General features: G+C 54.1%; 1 protein-coding gene across 4 annotated transcripts; it reads left to right on the plus strand.

Annotated features, from left to right (window-relative positions):
• The first annotated feature begins 15,913 nt into the window (after positions 1 to 15,913).
• Positions 15,914 to 19,216, plus strand: LY6E (lymphocyte antigen 6 family member E). Of its 4 annotated transcripts, none has more exons than XM_066379701.1 (4): positions 15,914 to 16,060; positions 17,827 to 17,933; positions 18,129 to 18,248; positions 18,352 to 19,216. In XM_066379701.1, exons 2-4 carry the CDS (start codon positions 17,882 to 17,884, stop codon positions 18,573 to 18,575), a joined length of 396 nt encoding a protein of 131 aa, XP_066235798.1. In that variant the 5' UTR covers positions 15,914 to 16,060; positions 17,827 to 17,881; the 3' UTR covers positions 18,576 to 19,216. The 4 variants fall into 4 exon arrangements, with proteins under 4 accessions (XP_066235798.1, XP_066235799.1, XP_066235801.1 ...); XM_066379702.1 differs by having other exon boundaries at positions 15,948 to 16,060; positions 17,830 to 17,933; XM_066379704.1 differs by having other exon boundaries at positions 16,050 to 16,186.
• Positions 19,217 to 19,689: the final 473 nt, after the last annotated feature.

A 19,689-nucleotide genomic window follows, 5' to 3' on the forward strand; every position in this document is an offset into this window, starting at 1 on the left:
TTTTATATATTGGCCATAATAAAAAAATACATTTCTTAGAGTGGTTTTTTGCTAAAAAATTCATAAAAGTGTGCTCTTTATGGCATCAGCCTCCTAAAGGGGTGGGAGGGGCTCTGGCTTCCCCAGGAAAGGGAGAACTGTGACTGGGTTAGGTGGGGCAGTGGCCTGTCCTTGACCATGACCATGGGATCACAGACCAAGGGTGGGGCTCATTATTCACAGCCTGAGACCCACTCATGGTTCAGAGAGTATAGTGCAGGGACCCAGGGTGGGGCCTGACTCAGCATTGGTGGGAAATCAGGGAAACTTCCTTCTGTTGTGAAACCTTTAAGTCACGACCTGAGTGAAAAGTTCAAAGAGCCATGAGACGACAGTAGATTAAATGGTGTTACAACAAAGTCACTTTTAAACAGCTCCCCTCTTTCCTTCCCTTTGTGGATTGTAAAGCCAGTAGCCGCAGCCACCATCACAGCCGCCTGACCCACGCAGGTACCCGTTAGATTCGGACAGACGGTAATGAAACAATGGAGCCAAGAACTAGTGGGCCATTAGCTTTAATCCTAGCTTGCACCCGGTGGGCAAGAAATACACACAGTGGGAAAATACTTTCCTTTCCATTCAGGGATCCCAAAGCCACGGACTTATCCGAGTTTCCTAGAATCAAAGGTTTCTACCTCACCAGCCTTATTCACCTCTGTTCCCCATCTCCTCCCTGCACAAACTCTGCACAAACTGGCTGCTCCCTGAGGACTCCACCATCTTGGCTGCTTCTTCTGGCCTCCTCCACGTGGCCTTTCTCTGCTCTCTCCTCTAATGCTAATCTCAGGAACTGAGAGAGCAAGCTCCTGGTCTGCTCCACTTTATAGTGTAGAAATCAAAACCTTTAATCCAATATGCAAACAAGGAAGTCTCTGATACAAAGTCACTTATCTGAGGCAATTATGGGATTCCTCATGAGAGTGCACTGCCCCACATCAAAAAAGGTGGGCCTGACCTGTGGTGGCGCAGTGGATAAAGCATTGACCTGGAAATGCTGGGGTCGCCGGTTCGAAACCCTGAGCTTGCCTGGTCAAGGCACATATGGGAGTTGATGCTTCCAGCTCCTCCCCCCTTCTCTCTCTCTCTGTCTCTCTCTCCTCTCTCTCCCTCTCTGTCTCTCTCCTCTCTAAAAATGAATAAATAAAATAAAAATAAGAAGGAAAAAAAAAAAAAGATAGGAAAGGCTTAGTCCTAAAACCAAGCCCCAGGCTACAATGATCCTGCCTGCCCACAGCCCACCCCCAACACACATTAATATAATCACACCCATCCCAAGCAAGAAGGACAACCAATACTATCACCTGGGCAACTGGCTTCCAGGTGGGCAGTGCCATCTTTAACAAAGTGAACATAATATATTTTATCTGCCCAAAAAGGATGAATAAAAAAGAAAAACTTTTTTAAATAAAGCATGATGTGGCCACTAACAACCTGACAAGCTCAGGGAAAGCCTACACAATGTCCTTGTGAACTCAGGAAACTAAGATAAACACAGGATGGTCTAAATCAAACCTGTCTAAGTAAAAGCAGTTCATGATGGGTAGTCACGTCCTAGGGAAAAACTTTCTCTACACAAAGGTCGGTTTGCTTTTCCTCATGCTTGTCTGCTGTCTTTTGCATCTACAATAATGCACCTGATAACATGCCTTTGGAATGTAAGGGTCCTCTTTCTTTTCCATCAGGTTCAGACATCCCACCAGAGCAGGAGGCAATAGACACCTCATTGTTGTTGTTATCTGAACCATTCACTGTTAACCGTCTGTTGGACAGATAAAATATATTATGCTCACTTTGTTAAAGATGGCACTGCCCACGTGGAAGCCCGTCACCCAGGTGATATTAATGTGTGTTGGGGGCGGGCTGTGGGCAGGCAGGATCCTTGTAGCCTGGGGCTTGGTTTTAGAACTAAGCCTTTCCCACCCTCTTTGCTGTGGGGTGGTGTACTCTTATGAGGAATCCCATTATGCCTCAGATAAGTGACTTTGTATCAGAGACTTCCTTATTTGTATATTGGATTAAAGGTTTTGATTTCTGCACTATAAAGTGGGGCAGACCGGGAGCTTGCCCTCTCAGTTCCTGAGATTAGCATTAGAGAGGAGAGCAGAGAAAGGCCACGTGGAGGAGGCCAGAAGAAGCAGCCAAGATGGTGGAGTCCTCAGGGAGCAGCCAGTTTGTGCAGAGTTTGTGCAGGGAGAAGGAGATGGGGAACAGAGGTGAACAGTCTGGTGAGCTAGAGACCTTTGATTCTAGGAAACTCAGATAAGTCAGTAGCTTTGTGAGCACTGAATGAGTGGGTTTTGGAGCCCAGTGTGTGTTTTTACTTGCCCGCCCGGTGCAAGCTAGGATTAAAGATGATGGCCCACCAGTTTTTGGCTCCGTTGTTTCTTTACCAACTGTTCGAATCCAATGCAAACCTGCATGGGCCAGGCGGCTGTGATGGTGGCCCTAGCCGTGGATACTGGCTTTACACCGTCTTGTTCCCACCTGTGTAAAAGAAGATTCAGCACATACACTTTTACTTTTTACCCAATCCCAGAGATTTCCCCCGCTTTGCTTTCTCCCGTCACCCTAATCTCTCACCAATCAATTTCATGCAACCCCCTGACGTCTTCCCCTTTGACTCTGATGGATAAAATAAGCGGTGAAACCACCATTTTCAGAAGCATTTTCTCAACCCGTTGAGACTTTGCTTCCCGGCAATTGTCAACAGTTTGGCTCAAATAAACTCATAAAAATTCTTACAGGTTTGGACGTTTCTTACGTTGACACCTTCCATGGCATCGAGGAAAGTCCCCTCAAGTGACAGCCTGTGCAAGGAAGATTTATAGCTTCCAGGTCCTTCCCACCAGTGCTGAGCGGGAACGGGGATGGGGGGGGGGGGGTTGGGAGGGGACTGGCAGGCGCCTGACCACACTCCACCCAGCTGCTCCCCCCCCCCCAGGTCTTCCCTCCAGTCCTCCCTTCTTCCCTCCCTCCTTCCGAGGGCTCAGGCCCCAGAAGGCTCTCTCCTCTCCCCCTGCTCCCCCTTAACTTCCTTGGGTGCCCCGCCTGTACGACTCCTGCACCTCTCACTGTCCTCGGTGTCTGCTTCCCAGGGCACCCGAACTGTCCCGCTCTTTACCTCTCCTCCCTCTTCCCTCCCTCCCGTACCCTATCAGTGACATGGAGAAGTCAGCTGGGGACACGGGATGGTGTCGGAGCCGCTCAACGGGCCCTGTGACCCGGACAAAGGGAGGAGCGCAGGGGCGGCCGACCTGCGCGTCTAGGGGCACTGGCCGGTCCTCTCTCCGAGGGAGCGGGAGCGCAGGCTTCCACTGCATCCTAATCGCCGAGGGAGGGCCGGGGCGAGCGGACAGCCGAGTGGACTTTCTCCTTTCCCATGTAAGACGCGGAGGGGTGAGTTTTCTGCATTTCCTAGTGGAAATTTTACAAATAGGCTGGTCTGCCAAGGTCCGGTGATGCCAGCCAGCCCCAGGTGACTTCTTGGGCTGACAGCTGCTGCCCCCTGCTGGCCCAGTGCGGCAGCCACAGGGTCATCATTCGGACCCCAGCTCAGACATCTAGGGAGACTGGAGGGTGCGTTAGCCCTGCCAGCTAGCTCTGCCCAGACGGAACCTCTTCTGATGGGAAACCCGCTGGACGGGCTGAAGTCACTGAGAACTGTGTTGAGGTCGGAGTCGGAATGAAGCTGCCAAAAGCAACAGTCTGTGTAAAGGCACGTCCAGCCTCTAGCCATTTGGGCTCCCAGTGGCCACAGATGGCTGATTTCTGTCCCCCCCCCCCCCCCCCCCCCCGCAGGTGACACACAGGCTCAGCACTGGCCTTTCCTAGCTGCTCTGGGGGAGGAGCTCAGAGCCACACATCACTCTGCAAACCGACTGGGCTCCAAGCCCAGCTGCAGGGTCCGGGGGCCAGTTTGATGAGCGTCCAGGGCCCGCTCTGCAGTGAGACGGCCACAGGCTCTCCTCCCCGCCTTCAGGACACCTTGAGAAGCTAGAAGCAGATCTGCTTGTGAGAGGGGAGGAACTCCAAGACCAACATTAGGGAGACCTGCTGAACAGGCTCTTGGGGTAAGGGGGCTGGCCAGGGTCCAGGGCAGGGACAGCCTGGAAGTCTAGGAAATAAAACAGCTGTAGAGAACAAGATGAAGCTGGCCAGTCGCCTGGGCTGTGTGAGCGAATCCATTGAGTGGCCAGGAGAATGGAGAAACAGCCGGCTAACTGACCACAACAGCCTCGGGGGTGGACTGACTGGGGCCTCCCAGCGTGCAGCAGGGTGCAATGAGTGCTTTGGCCACGAGGGGGCAGGCGAGGGACGCAGGAAGAGGACTAGCACCAGGGATAGGGAAACGGGCCCCGCCCCCAGACTGGCAGAGAGAAGGTGCCCAGCGAGGCCTCTCTAGGACCCCCCCAAGACCACCTCTGGGGTGGAGGAACCCCTAGGGGCACTGAGAACTTGGTGGGAGGAGATGTCTGGACCCTGCCTGGCTGAGACGCAGGAAATGTAGGACTTCTGCCCAGTAGGAGGAGGTGTCTTCACCATGCACCCCCATGGGCACTGCTGTAAGGGAGGCCCTTGCCCGCTGTGTCTCCATCAACCACCCAGCAGGTAAGCCTCCAGGTCGCCTGCCCCAGCCGGCTGTACGGCCAGTGGCCACCACCATCGCGGCCATGCAGGTTCTCACTGGATTTGGGCAGACGGTAAAGAACCAATGGAGCCAAACAATGGTGGGCCATTCCGTTTAGTAAAGTCTCCTACCCGCAGACGAGCAGACAGGCAGGGAAGACCACTTCCCTCTCATTCAGAGCTCCCAGAGCCCGGAAAATCTCCGATTCCTCCAGGACTCAAAGGCCCCCACCAGCCTCAGAGGAGCTAGCTCCCAAGGTCCCTCAGCTCCGGTTCCAGCTCTGCACTCCTTTTTCTCTTCCTGCAAAACCCAGACTGGGGGAAATATCCCTTCTCCAGCAAAGGTTAACAATACAATGGCCCCTCCAAAGCAGGAAGATAATCCATAATTAGCAATCTACTGCCCTGAGGGCAAGCACACAGCCTTTCACAGACTACAGACACGAGCACCGCCCAGGTCAATGCAAAATATAAGCAAATTGGCCTGACCTGTGGTGGCGCAGTGGATAAAGCGTTGACCTGGAAATGCTGAGGTTGCCGGTTCAAAACCCTGGGCTTGCCTGGTCAAGGAACATATGGCAGTTGATGCTTCCAGCTCCTCCCCCCTTCTCTCTCTCCTCTCTAAAAATGAATAAATAAAATTTAAAAAATATATATATATAAGCAAGCAAACCTAAAGAACACATTTTACAAATTTATTTGCCCAACTCCGGCCTCTCTGGACTGCCATCTCTATAGAAAACCAGCTCTGCCATCTGCCATTTCCCCTTCTGTAAAGCCAGTAGCCACGTCCACCATCACAGCCGCCTGGCCCATGCAGGTTCGCATTGGATTCGGACAGTCAGTAAAGAAACAACGGAGCCAAAAACTGGTGGGCCATCCTCTTTAATCCTAGCTTGCACCCGGCGGGCAAGTAAAAACACACACTCATTCAGTGCTCACAAAGCTACTGATTTTTGAGCTTCCTAGAATCAAAGGTTTCTAGCTCACCAGATTTATTCACCTCTGTTCCCCATCTCCTTCCTTCTCTCTGCACAAACTGGCTTCTCACTCAGCACTCCGCCATCTTGGCTGCTTCTGGCCTCCTCCACATGGCCTCTTTCTGCTCTCCTCTCTGCTCTCTCCTCTAATGATAATCTCAGGAACCAAGAGAGCAAGCTCCCAGTCTACCCCACATTATAGTGCAGAAATTAAAACCTTTAATCCAATATACAAAATAGGGAAGTCTCTAATACAAAGTCACTTATCTGAGGCATGATGGGATTGCACCACCCCACATCAAAAAGGGTGGGAAAGGCTTAGTCCTAAAACCAAGCCCCAGGCTACAAGGATCCTGCCTGCCCACAGCCCGCCCCCAACACACATTAATATCACCTGGGCGATGGGCTTCCACATGGGCAGCGCCATCTTTAACAAAGTGAGCATAATATATTTTATCTGCCCAACACCATCTCTCTCCTTAACCAGGAGAAACTTACAAGGTAGGTCTCCACTCTCAAGATGCTTAATGTCCAACTAGGACAACCCCATCATCCAGGTAAAAGGTCTTTGCTCTCTTCTGGAAAAAATGCCCTGACAGATTGGAGCATCTTATCAGCTCCTCTCTCAGAGATCCATTCTGGGTGTGCAATCTTACAAAAGCCAGCTGTCCCCTCACTGAGCATCACCGCCCTCCTCCTCCACCCGGCCAGCCACCAGGCAGTTCTTTGAGGATCTCAGTTTGTGCTCAGAGGAAGCCTATGGCTTTGGTACAAAAACAAACTGCAATGCCATCCTCACAAACACCATTCCAGGAGGTGGAGGGCTTTCACCTGGGGAGCTGAAGAAAGCCTTCCTAAGCAGAAAAGTGAGAGCACAGGCCAGGGAGGTCTGAACTGGGTATTCTCTTCCAGGATTAGGGATAGCCATGCAAAGGTCCTGGGGTGGGAGTTTGAGTTAGAGGAAGACTCTGAGGTCCCAGTGATTGGAGCAGAGGCTCTGAAGTCATGGCCTCTGTGGGTCAAATAAATTTGAAAATATGATGTATATGTTTGCTCACTTATAGTTTGTATTGGGTGTGGGGGACAGGCTGTAAGCAGGCAGGATCATTATAGCCTATGGCTCGCAAGCCAGATGTGGCTCTTTTGATGGCTGCATCTGGCTCACAGACAAATCTTTAATAAAAAAATAATATTAAAAATATAAAACATTCTCATGTATTACAATCCATTCATTTCCTACCGCTCATGTTTATGGTTGCGGGTGGCTGGAGCCAATCACAGCTGTCCTCCAGGACAACACCAAATTTTTATTGGATAATGCCTAACATACACGGGTTGTTGTATGGCTCTCAGGGAATTACATTTTAAAATATGTGGCATTCATGGCTCTCTCAGCCAAAAAGGTTCCCGATCCCTGCCCTAAGGCTTAGTTTTAAGACTAAGCTTTTCCCCACACCTTTGACTGTTGCTTGAAAAGGGGTGGTGCACTCTCATGAGGAATCCCATTATGCCTCAGATAAGTGACTTTGTATATTGGATTAAATATTGTTTAATCCTTAAATATCCAAATATTTGATATGTTTAATTAAATATCCAAATCCTTGTTTGCATATTGGATTAAAGGTTTGGATTTCTACACTATAAAATGGAGCAAACCAGGAGCTTGCTCTCTCTCGGTTCCTGAGGTTAGCATTAGAGAAGAGAGCGGAGAAAGGCCATGTGGAGGAGAGGAGAAGCAGCCAAGATGGCGGAGTGCTGAGGGAAAAGCCAGTTTGTGCAGAGTTTGTACAGACAGAAGGAAGGAGATGGGGAACAGAGGTGAATAAGGCTGGTGAGGCAGATGATTCTAGTAAACTCTGATAAGTCAGTGGCTTTGGGAGCTGTTAGGAAGATAAAATGTATTATGCTCACTTTGTTAAAGATGACGCTGCCCGCGAGGAGGCCGTGGCCCAGGTGATATTAATGTGTGTTGGGGGAGGGCTAAAGGCAGGCAGAATCCTTGTAGCCTGGGACATGGTTTTGGGATTAAGCCTTTCCCACCCTTTTTGATGTGGGGTGGTACAATCCCATCATGCCCCAGATAAGTGACTTTGTATTAGAGACTTTCCTATTTTGTATATTGGATTAAAGGTTTGGATTTCTACACTATAAAATAGGGGCAGAACGGGAGCTTGTGCTCTTGGTTCCTGAGATTATCTTTAGAGGAGAGAGCAGAGCAGAGAGCAGAAGGAGGCCACGTGGAGGAGAGGAGAAGCAGCCAAGATGGCAGAGTGCTGAGTGAGAAGAGAGTTGGTGCAGAGTTTGTGCAGAGAGAAGGAAGGAGATGGGGAACAGAGGTGAATAAGGCTGGTGAGCTAGAAACCTTTGATTCTAGGAAACTCGGATAAGTCAGTAGCTTTGTGAGTGGGTTTTGGAGCCCAGTGTGTGTTTTACTTGCCCACCGGGTGCAAGCCAGGATTAAAGACTATGGCCCACCAGTTTGTGGCTCCGTTGTTTCTTTACCGACTGTCCGAATCCAATGCGAACCTGCATAGGCCAGAAGGCTGCTGTGATAGTGGCCCTGGCCCTATATACTGGCTTTACAGGAGCCCTGAATGGAAAGGGAAGTGTTTTCCCACTGTGTGTATTTCTCGTCCACTGGGTGCAAGCTAGGATTAAAGATGATGGCCCACTAGTTTTTGATTCCATTGTTTTACCGTCTGTCCGAATCAAACCCAAACTTGCACAGGCCAGGCGGCTGTGTTGGTGGCCGTGGTTTCTGGCTTTACAGCATCACTTTGAACTGTTTTCTTTTTCTTTTCTTTTTTTTTTTAAGTGAGAGGAGGGAGATAGTGAGATAGACTCCCGCATGTGCCCCAACCAGGACCCACCTGGAAACCCCTGTCTGGGGTCAATGCTGAAATCAAGAGAGCTATTTTTAGCACCTGAAGCAGACTCTAGGACCAACCAAGCTATCCTCAGCGCCCGGGGCTGACACTCAAACCAGTTGAGCCACTGAGTGTGGGAGGAGAAAAAGGAGAGAAGGGGAGGAGGTGGGGGAGAGAAGCAAATGGTCGCTTTTCTCATGTGCCCTGACCGGGGATCAAACCTGGGACATCCATATGTCGGGCCAACACTCTATCCACTGTGCAAACCAGCCAGGGCCGGGACTGTTCTCTGAGGGAGGCAGGAGCCAGCTTGAGAGGAGTGTGTGAAGGTTTGTAAAGCCAGTAGCCACGGCCACCATCACAGCCGCCTGGCCCATGCAGGTTCGTATTTGATTCGGATAGACGGTAATGAAACAACAGAGCCAAGAACTGGTGAGCCATTACATTTAATCCTAACTTGCACCCAGCGGGCAAGAAATACACACAGTGGGAAAACACTTCCCTTTCCATTCAGGGCTCCCAAAGCCACTGACTTATCCGAGTTTCCTAGAATCAAAGGTTTGAACCTCACCAGCCTTATTCACCTCTGTTCCCCATCTCCTTCTCTCTGCACAAACTGGCTTCTCCCTCAGCACTCCGCCATCTTGGCTGCTTCTCCTCCACGTGGCCTTTCTCTGCTCTCCCCCAGCATGGGCTTCTCCTAGAACGTAATCACTCTTCCCTGGAACAACGTGATCTCTCTTCCTTTTAAAACCTTTTGGCGTGGCCCTGCCCGGTTGGCTCAGCAGTAGAGTGTCGGCCTGGCGTGCGGGGGACCCGAGTTCGATTCCCGGCCAGGGCACATAGGAGAAGCGCCCATTTGCTTCTCCGCCCCCCAGCCCCCCTCCTTCCTCTCTGTCTCTCTCTTCCCCTCCCGCAGCCAAGGCTCCATTGGAGCAAAGATGTCCCGGGCGCTGGGGATGGCTCCTTGGCCTCTGCCCCAGGCGCTAGAGTGGCTCTGGTCGCAGCAGAGCGACGCCCCGGAGGGGCAGAGCATCGCCCCCTGGTGGGCAGAGCGGTCGCCCCTGGTGGGCGTGCCAGGTGGATCCCGGTTGGGCGCATGCGGGAGTCTGTCTGACTGTCTCTCCGTTTCCAGCTTCAGAAAAATACAAAAAAAAAAAAAAAAAGGAAAAATAAAACCTTTTGGCGCAAAAGCCCTCCCCCAACACACATGAATACAATCACGCCCATCCCAAGCAAGAAGGGCAACTAATATTATCACCTGGGCGACGGGCTTCCAGGTGGGCAGCACCATCTTTAACAGTGTGAGCATAATATATTTTATCTGCCCAACAAGGCTCCACTTTAAGACTGAGAACTGAGCCCAGAGAGGCGAGGCAGGAAGTTCAAGGTCACAACGTCAACATAGCCTCACCAGCTCCTGGGGCTGCTCTTCCTACACTGAGCAGCTAAAATGGCCCCCCTCCCTTCTAAAACCGGGTGCCTGGCCCAGCCCAAGGCCCACATGGCAGCTCCAGGGTCCCTGCCCAACCAAGAGATACGGGCAAGGGGAGCAGAAATTTAGGGGCCAGAGGGGGTCATTCCTGGGCCTCTTGACCAGCCTGCCTAGCATGGAGACCCAGGAACAGATGGCCTCGGGAGGGGTGGTGGGTGCGGGCACCACGCAGGTGGGAGCTGGGCCCTTTGCAGAATGGGGGAACACCAGCTCCTAGGAAGTGTCCATGTGAGGGCACACTTCGCCAAGGCTGCCCTCATCTCTACACATTGGACCCTACTCAGGACTGGAGCTGTGGGGCAAAGCAGGGCAGGAAAAGCAGAAAAGAATTCTGTGCTGGGCAAAGGGGGCAGGAAATAAGGCTGTCAGTTCTCAAAGCACATGGCGCGCCCACAGCTTCTGAGGTTTGCTCAAGGAGAGGGGACAGCGACATGGAGGTTGACCCCAGAGACCAGAGTGCACTGGGACGGAGCCTGTGGCCTCCCCACTGCCCAGCCCCATCCTGGGTGTGCATGGAGCCCAGCCAAAGCTGATGTGACCGCAACAGAGCACTAGAGGAGGGGTCAAATGACTCCTGGTTAGAACCCTGAAATCCAGAGGGATGACCGGTGCCGACCACCTTTAGCATGTCCTGGGGAAAGCACATTCTGCTTGTGAAAGACCACCCTTGGGGACAAGAAGGCCTTAGAGGGCACATCCTCAGGCAGGAATTGACCCAAATGACAGGAAGCTAAGAAGCCACAGGATGCTGACAGGGGGACATGGGGACCAGGCCCGTATCTTAAAGGCAGAGAAAATCCATAAAACCAGCAGGAGACAGGGAAGCTATTTGGGACACTGCCCCCAGTCCTGGGCTAGATGGAGTATACAACACGGGTCCTTCTGTCCACCCAGGAATGAAACCAAAGTGCGTATGCCCCTCCCGGTCACTGCTTGCTAGGTCCCCAGAGACTGTGTGAGGTGGGTGTTTCCATTGCTAGGTCCCCAGAGACTGTGTGAGGTGGGTGTTTCCATACCTAGAGGAAGAGGGAGAGAAAGTTCCAGCTCTGAACCAACCTCACTCCAAATCTCCCCACCTCACGGTGGCCACAGGACTCTGGGCCATGACTGTACTGCAGGAATCAAAGGAGGACAAAGATGCCCAGACAACTTGATGAAGGAAGTAAGATTTATTAAAGCTGGCGGAGCACATGGGGCTTGGAGCGCCAAAACACGGGCTCCCCAAAGTTGATTTTCTTTTTTTTTTCCTGAAGCTGGAAACAGGGAGGCAGTCAGACACTCCCGCATGTGCCCCACCGAGATCCACCTGGCACGCCCACCAGGGGGCAATGCTCTGCCAATTTGGGGCATCGCTCTGCTGCGACCAGAGCCACTCTAGCGCCTGAGGCAGAGGCCATGGAGCCATCCTCAGCGCCCGGGCCAACTTTGCTCCAATGGAGCCTCGACTGCGGGAGGGGAAGAGAGAGACAGAGAAGAAGGAAAGGGGGAGGGGTGGAGAAGCAGATGGGCGCTTCTCCTGTGTGCCCTGGCCGGGAATCGAACCCAGGACTTCCGCACACCAGGCCAATGCTCTACCACTGAGCCAACCGGCCAGGGCCAAAGTTGATTTTCTTACAGGTTATATATCTTTGCAGTATCTAAGCAATGGGCATGTGATTTCTTTGTTTAAGGCAGTGGTTCTCAAAGTGTGCACCAGGATACATTGGTGCACCCTAGAAAATTTCCAGGTGCGCCCTATGGTATTCCAGAGAAATATGTGCCTGTTGGGGACCAAAAAACCAATAGGGTTTTTGGAGTTTAGATTTTTGGGGGACAGAGGTGTGGGGAATTGGCTGTAAGCTGACAGTCTGCCCAACCCCCCACCTCACTTGCCTGATTAGGTTGCAAAAGGCTGTTAAGCTGTGGTGCTGGATTGTTTACACTACCCCCATGTTCCCTGGAAAGACTGGAGGCAAGTTTCTTCTATCCTTTGTTTGGGGTAAAGTTAAGATGATATGTGTGGTGGGGGTTTTGGATTGATGATTAAATATAAGGAATTGTCTCTTGAAGCCTTTTGGATTTCTATAAAAGAATATGTGGCAATATCTAAAAAAGGTTTGAGCATTTTACCACAATTTTCAACATCCTGTTTATGTGTTCTAGGATTTTCTACCCTCAACACAATTAAGAGTAAAAAGAGAGGAATTCTTCAATGTATTGACGAGGAAATGAGTTTGCCTTTCAAATAGATGCCCAAACATTGAAGAAATCGCTAGGACACATCAGGCTGATGTTTCTCATAAACACAAGAATGAAAAAACAACACATTCATGCCGGAACCTGCCAAATTTACTAAATCTTACTAAGAATATATCTATATATATAAAAATATAACATTTTGTCATTTTTAATTTTTTAACCCCTCTGTTTTACAAATTCTAAAAAGCATAACTCAAAAAGTATAACATAAAAATGTTTTTTAATGTCAGAATAAATTTAATTTTGTCATATTTATTTTGTTTACCATAAAAGCACGCTTGGACTTTATATTTTTTCTTTAATATTTGACTTAATTATGATAACATATTTCTCAGAAATTTGTATATAGAGCACCTACAATTATTTGTATGTAGGATTTTAAATGCGCCCTGACTTCAGGAAGTTTGAGAACCACTGGTTGAAGGTTTCCCAGGACTCAAGGAGAGGGAAGGAAAGTTTTGGTGGGGTCAGCGAGGGGGAAGGAGTTCCTAGATCACTGGTCATAGTTACATACAGATCTTGCTATTCTTGCTTTGTATTGTAACTATGGGATATACTGTAGTTAATTTATCACTGGCTGACTTGGTTACCCCCGCTAGCTCCTTTTCCTTGTATTCTTTTAGCTTCTTCCTTCTCAGGGAAGAGAAGGGCCTGCCCCGCCTTCTTCAACCAGACCATTGATTGGCTCCTTGCAAGCCACACCCCAATACGCCCTGTAGCCACATGGCTTCCATTGATTGGCTCCTTGCAAGCCACACCCCAATACGCCCTGTAGCCACATGGCTTCCATTGATTGGCTCCTTGCAAGCCACACCCCAATACGCCCTGTAGCCACATGGCTTCCATTGATTGGCTCCTTGCAAGCCACACCCCAATACGCCCTGTAGCCACATGGCTTCCATTGATTGGCTCCTTGCAAGCCACACCCCAATACGCCCTGTAGCCACATGGCTTCCATTGATTGGCTCCTTGCAAGCCACACCCCAATACGCCCTGTAGCCACATGGCTTCCAGGAGAGAAACCCGGGTAATCAAATCTCCTACTTACATTCCTAAAGGTGTGGGCCAGGCCCAAGTGGCAAGTGAGTACACACCTGGTGTGTTCAGACCTGCCTCCCCGGCTTCAGAGACCTCGGCCTGGTTCCAGGAATCTCACCCCCAGCGGGGACGTGGTGGTGAGTGGACTGGACACCTGAGGTGTGGAGAGCAGGCTGCAGTTGGGTCTGAACTGCCCGTTACAAGATACACGAGCACTGCAGGGGCTGGCCTAGGTGCGTGGGTTCCTGGGGCTTGTGACACGTGAGGCCGGAGCACAGGGTCAGATACTGAGGTCTGTGTGAGAAGGGAGAGGCCACGGGGTCACAGCAGGACGAGTTCCAGGGCCTTCCAAGGAAACAGGCTACTGTGGCCACAACAGCCACCCTCTTGGACATGCTCAGCTGGACTTCATGCCAGCCCCCCTACTCCTCACGGTTTTCAGAATGACATCATAGACTCCATAGTAATCGAGCATTGATTGCACAAACCCTTGGCTCAGCCGTGCAGTCACATTTTCAAAGGACACCTGAGTCTCCTGTCTGATCCTTGGCAGTGACCTTGGGGACACTTTGTGAGATGGTCGTTCAAAATCCGGAGAGCCCCCTCTCAATGTAGCTTGTTTTGCAAGCCACGGGGTCCTGCTTGAGTGGGGCAAAGCCCACTGATGCCTCTACCCCACAAACACATGCTGAGCACCTACCACAGGCCAGAGGTGGTCTGTTGCTGGACACACAAACGGCGTGCCCTGGCCTCACGGGCTCATGTTCTGGGAAAGACAAGCAAGTGGCCCATACAAAAACCAATGGGCAGTGCCACTGCCACCCAGACAGGTGGACAGGGGCTCCAGAGCGCTCCGGAGGTCCTCACACCCCCCTCAGGACAAGCCCAGAGCTCAGGATAAGATGTGGGGAAGCCACTGCAGGGGAGGGAGATGCGGCCGCCCTGTCCTGACTCCGGTCCTGCCCAAAGGGCCACGGCCTGCTGCACACCCATGTTCCTGGGGACAGCGGGGCCCTCATCCCCAGAGCTGTGGAATGACCACAATGTCACCATGCTCCAAGGAAAAAGCCCCCAAAGCTTTCCCCAGCTGACCTTGCCTGTGTGTCCTGCAATATCACAGAAGACCATACAAGGAGCTGACCTGGACCCCAGAACTCTGAAGATACACTCATACACATACACTTGTGCACTCATACGCACACACACACTTAAGCAGACCAATATGCCCAAGCACACTCCTCACATGGTACCGAATGTACTGGATCTTGCCCATGGGACTGGTCCTCTGTCACAGGGTCCCTCTTCTCACCCAGCTCCACCCTGGCAACCTGCCATCCTGCCTCAGCCCCCTCCTCCTCCCCTTGCCTGCCCTCCCCTTGTAGTTAAGAAGTCCCCCCTGCCTGACCTGTGGTGGTGCAGTGGATAAAGCGTCGACCTGGAAATGCTGAGGTCGCCGGTTCGAAACCCTGGGCTTGCCTGGTCAAGGCACATATGGGAGTTGATGCTTCTAGCTCCTTCCCCCTTCTCTCTCTCTCTCTCTCCTCTCTCTCTCTCCCTCTCTCTTTCCTTTAAAAAAATGAATAAAATAAAATAAATTAAAAAAAAAAACACAACGAAGCCCCTTCCTCTGGGGCCCTGGTAACTGTCACTGTCACACAGCCAACACCCAGAAAGGCTGAGCAAAAAGGTCACCTAACAGGTGATGTGCTGTAAGTGTGAGGTGTGAGTCTTTGGGAACACACAGGTAGCCCAGACTCTGAGATCCGTGGAGAGGGCTCTGCAGGAAGTAGGGGACCACCATGGAGCAAGAGAAAGGGAAGGGCCCAGGGCTTGCCAGTCCCAGTCCCCACCAGCCAGAAGCAGGCGAGGCTGCTGGGCATGGGGTACAGGGGCAGGTCTAGGCCATGGCTGTACCTAGCAAGTGCTCAGTGACTATGCGTTGAAGGACAGGGCACTGGCCGAATGGGCAGCTGGATACGTGGAAGGTCTTGATGTCAGGCTAAGGATGCCAGCTTTTTTCTAACAGGGGCCTCTGGGTTCCATGTGCAGGGTCGGGGCAAGCTGGCTACCCCTGGCTGCAGACTTGGGGAGGTCCCACGAGCGCACAGAGGGCTAGAATCCATCTGGGGCAGAGGTTCTTGGCCCAGGTGGGGGCCACATAGGAGGTGGACCTGCACCCAGGGAAGGAGGGGTCCAGAGTCTGCAAAGGTGGATGCTCATAAGGCCCCCGCGCTGGGGATCCATCAATGCTGCCCACACCACTGCCCTGGAGCCACGGAAACCAGAATCCCCCCTCCAACCTCGCGCTGCTGGTCTTGTCACCACCACCCTCCCGCCATCCCCAGTAGAGTGAACGGCTCAGCCCGGAGGCCAGACGGAGCCTAAGGCCTCCTACCTACCCCCTCACCGCCCCCAGCCCGCTCTGCAGAAGGAAGTCCCACTACCGCCCATCGGCGGCCTCCTCAGACGTGTCTCCGCGTAGGTGCCCAGCCCCTAACCTGTCGGACCATTTGTGGGTCTTCGGGCTCGCGCCGGAGCGCCCCTTCCCCCCACACCCGCAAGGGACCCGGAGGTCCAGCCGGCCGGCGGAGGGGCCTGCGGGGGAGGCCGGGAAGAGGGTCCGCTCGCCCCCGACTCCGCCTGCGCGGGGACGCCCGACCCCGCCTGCGCCTGCCCCCGGCTCCGCCTCCCGTCCGCCCCTCCATCTGGCCGCGGCGCGCCCGCCTGCGAGTCCGGCTGGAGCAGCTCGGCTGCGTGGTGTAGCTGCGTCCACCGCGGTGAGTCGCCGGGCCTGGGCGGAGCGGGCGGGGAACGCGAGCACCGAGGCCCCGGCTCCGCGGAAGACTTCCTGCAGGGCGCCGAGGGCAGCGAGCGAAGGGGCCGCCTGGGCAGGCGCAGAAGAGGTGGGGGAGCGCGTGGGCCCGGCCCCAGGTGTTGAGCCTCCACTCCTGGCACCCCGGCCCTCCTGAGTATTTCCAAAGAAATGGGGCGCGAGCGCGGAGACCGCCGCCAGGCGCCCTCCCTGGGAGCTGGGGGCCCAGGGTTGGGCAGGCACTGGGGGACCCTCGTTCAACTCTGGGTTCCCCGTGACCCCTCACGTGGGGACTGGGGAGGGTCAGCCTTTCTGACTTGAAGGGGCTGGGATCTTGGCGGCGGCAGGGGGAACTTCCTGCCTCAGTGGATGGGTCACCCTGGGACAGGAGCCAGCCCTGGCAAGCGGTGAGCTCGCTGTTCGGCATAGATTACGCAAGCACACGAGGTGCCTAGGAGCCCAGGTTCCCTGCGCTGGGCCACCTGGTCCCTTATCATTCCTGGGGACAAGGGAGCTCCTACCTATTCTGTCAGCCTGGAGTCCTGGATGCCCCGCTTTCCCAGAAATAAGCCCGTGAGCCTGGGGGCGGATTTTGAAGTCCGGGTCCTGGGTGGCACTGCCTGGAAGCGCACTGGCTCCCTCTTCCCCTGACCCTGCTACTGCAGATCCGCCCGCTTGGCTGGGCGCCTGGTTGGGAGGCTGTGGGGGCAGTTGTTTGTGGCTGTGCATACCAGAGCTTGTGTGCATACAGCTCAGGGCTCCTCCATGACTAAACCTCCCCTTAGGGAAGAGGAGGAAACAGGCTTCTTCCTGAACTGCCTGGATCCAGGAGAAAGCTCCCAGCTCAGTTTGGCACTGTTCTCCAGATATCCACAACTCCTGCTCCCCAACCCTGACATGTTAGCCCAAGTCCAGGGCTGGGCAGCAGAGGCCTGGGGCACATTCTCGGGGGTTCCACCAACCCTTCCCAGCATCCATATCTCGCTGCTGTTCTTTCTCTCGGGATCTGGAAACTACTTCCCCAGACCCAGTATACCCCTCACCCACCCACAACTATCCCCTACAGAGGTCACCAAACTTCTCCCACATGACGCCTCTTACTAAACAAGACCAGAACCCCAGCTAGTCACTTTCAAAGTGCTTCCCCCTCACCCACACACTCACTCACACCCACCGGTGGAGACTGGCCTGTGCCCATTCCCACCAGTAGCATGCCACAGGCTCTCAGTGAGCCTGTTTCCAAGCCACAGAATTGGAGAATAAGAGATAACTTACAGGGCTGTGGTCTTCAGCATTCAAGAAAGTGTTTGAGCTTCCCCAGCACCAAAGCTGCCCTAGGTAAGTGCTTGGCTTGATGTGCCAGCATGCCCCCAGCCCAGCCCCTGAGTCCCCATGTCAGGCATGGAGGTGGCCCATGGAAAGTTCTGGAAGCCAGTTACCTTTTCTGGTCACCATCCCGCACCCGTAGGACCACGGAGAGTCGCTCTGGCCTCCCTTGCTGTGTGCTTCTGAGGTTAGTGAGTTCCCTCCTCTGGCCTCTAGTGACCCTACCCCTGCTCCCAACAGAAAGAGCCACGGGCTCGGGGAGGGGTCTCAGCTAGAAAGAGTCTACACTGAGGGAAGCAGAAAGACTCCTGTGTTCGTGCTCAGGTTCTACAAGTAGGGACCAGGCTGCTTGTGCTGGTGGGAGCCAGGGTCCCACGCCCTCCAACAAGCTGTGTCTCTCTAAAGCAGGAGGAGCTTTCTTGGCGTGTGAGACCCAGACGGGAGCCTGTGCCCCTCCAGAATGAAGGTCTTCCTGCCCATGCTGCTGGCAGCCCTGCTGGGTGTGGAGCAAGGTGAGGTGCCCTTGGGGCCCCAGGCCTTTGGGCAGCTGTGCCCTCCTCCTGGACTCCCTAACCCGAGAGGTGTCCAGGGGTCCTTCCTTAGAGCCTGTCTCTGTGTCACCTGTCCTGTGCAACTTAAGAAGCCCCTCTCCCTCCCGGACACCCTGCATTTGGGTGTCACCTGCAGCATGTCCCCTCCTTCCACAGTCCACTCCCTGGTGTGCTTCTCTTGCACGAATCAGAACAGCAACTTCTACTGCCTGAAGCCCACCATCTGCTCGGACTCTGACAAGTACTGCGTGACCGTCTCCGCGGCTGCTGGCGTTGGTGAGTGCTGGCCCCCGGCAGCCAGGCCGCCTCCCCCACCCGGGCCCACCCCCCACCCCCACCCCCACGGCCTCTGCACTCACAACCTCATTTTCTGATGCAGGAAACGTGGTGGACCTCGGCCACAGTCTGAACAAGGGCTGCTCCCCGATCTGTCCCGCGCCCCCCAATATCAACATTGGCGTGGCGTCCCTGGGCACCTACTGCTGCGAGAGCTTCCTGTGCAACATCAGCGCAGCCGATGGCGGGCTGCGGGCCAGCGCCTCCCTGCTGGGCCTGGGGCTCCTGCTGAGCCTGCTGTCAGCTCTGCTGCGGCTGGGACCCTAGCCGCCCTGACTCCCACAGCCCAGGAAGGAAATCCCAGCCCTGTCCAGACCCCTCAGCTCCTCACCCTGCCTGACCCCACCCCCTCAGCCTCAGTCCCCACCCCCAGTCCTGTCCCCACACCTGCCCCCGCCCCCAGAGGGGCCAGCTGCCCTCCCTTCCAGGGTCAGTGATGTGATCTTCCTCGGATGTGGGTCCAGGAGTCAGAACTGAATCGTGGGGACATACAGGGAGGGGTCCCGGAGCCCCAGGCCCTGTCCCCGGCTGGGCCCTGCCCGCCCCCAGACAGTGGTGTATACGACGTGCTCAGTGCCACTGTCTTGGAAGGGGGCGCGTGCTGTGGCTGTGGATGCCCAGCGGTGTGGACGGGTGCGTCTGTGGCCTTGTTGGCCGTGCTGGGGGGAGGAACGGGAGCAGTTAGCCCGAGAGCCCCGAGTTCGACACCAGAGCACATGCTTGGGCTTTTCTGTACCCCGTGCTCCACTCGCCTCAACCGCAGCTTCCAGGTCTAGGCTGCTGGGCCCAGGAGTCAGCTCCCACCCCCAGACCTAGCTGTGGCCCTACCCACCCCACCCTCCACTCGCACACTGGAGCCCTCCTGCTGCTTTGGTGCCTCAAATAAACACAAGTATTCCCACCCCTTCCTGTTCTGGTGTTACTGCCCACGGCCCCCTGCCTGGGAGCGCCCATCCCAGCCATGTCCAACTGTGGGGGTGCCTGGGGATTCCCCTTTGGTACGGCTCCTCACTGAGGCTTACTTGGGGACAGTAGAGGAGAAGGGACCCCCAAGTCCATAGCTAGCTGCTCACTAGGCCTAGAAGGGAACCTTAACCCCATGTCGTCCACTTGCCTACCCTGGGCTGAGTGGGGGGGCCACATGGGAGGGTCTTTCTCAGGACAAGTCAGGACGCAGCGAAGGAGATCAGCCTGCTTCTGAGAGGAAGGCAGGACTCCACGGAGAGAGGAATGGAGTTGGACAGAGGAGGACATGAGGGGACCAGGGACTGGGGGCCAGGATGCCAGGGGCAGTTGGGCCGAGGAGGACAGGAAAGCCTGGTTGGGCAGGCAGGAGCTCAGTGAGTGTGGGAGCAGGTCGGGAGCTCCTAGACCCTGGCTG

The sequence above is a fragment of the Saccopteryx leptura genome, chromosome 3 (genome assembly GCF_036850995.1).
Source record: "Saccopteryx leptura isolate mSacLep1 chromosome 3, mSacLep1_pri_phased_curated, whole genome shotgun sequence".
NCBI lineage: Eukaryota > Metazoa > Chordata > Mammalia > Chiroptera > Emballonuridae > Saccopteryx > Saccopteryx leptura.

Bases quoted from the DNA above. Each gene is read 5' to 3' on its own strand.
- LY6E (XM_066379701.1), top strand. From the start codon at position 17,882: ATGAAGGTCTTCCTGCCCATGCTGCTGGCAGCCCTGCTGGGTGTGGAG. The intron at 17,934-18,128 runs GTGAGGTGCCCT...CTCCTTCCACAG, and splicing joins CCTGCTGGGTGTGGAGCAAG to TCCACTCCCTGGTGTGCTTC. The intron at 18,249-18,351 runs GTGAGTGCTGGC...TTTCTGATGCAG, and splicing joins CTCCGCGGCTGCTGGCGTTG to GAAACGTGGTGGACCTCGGC.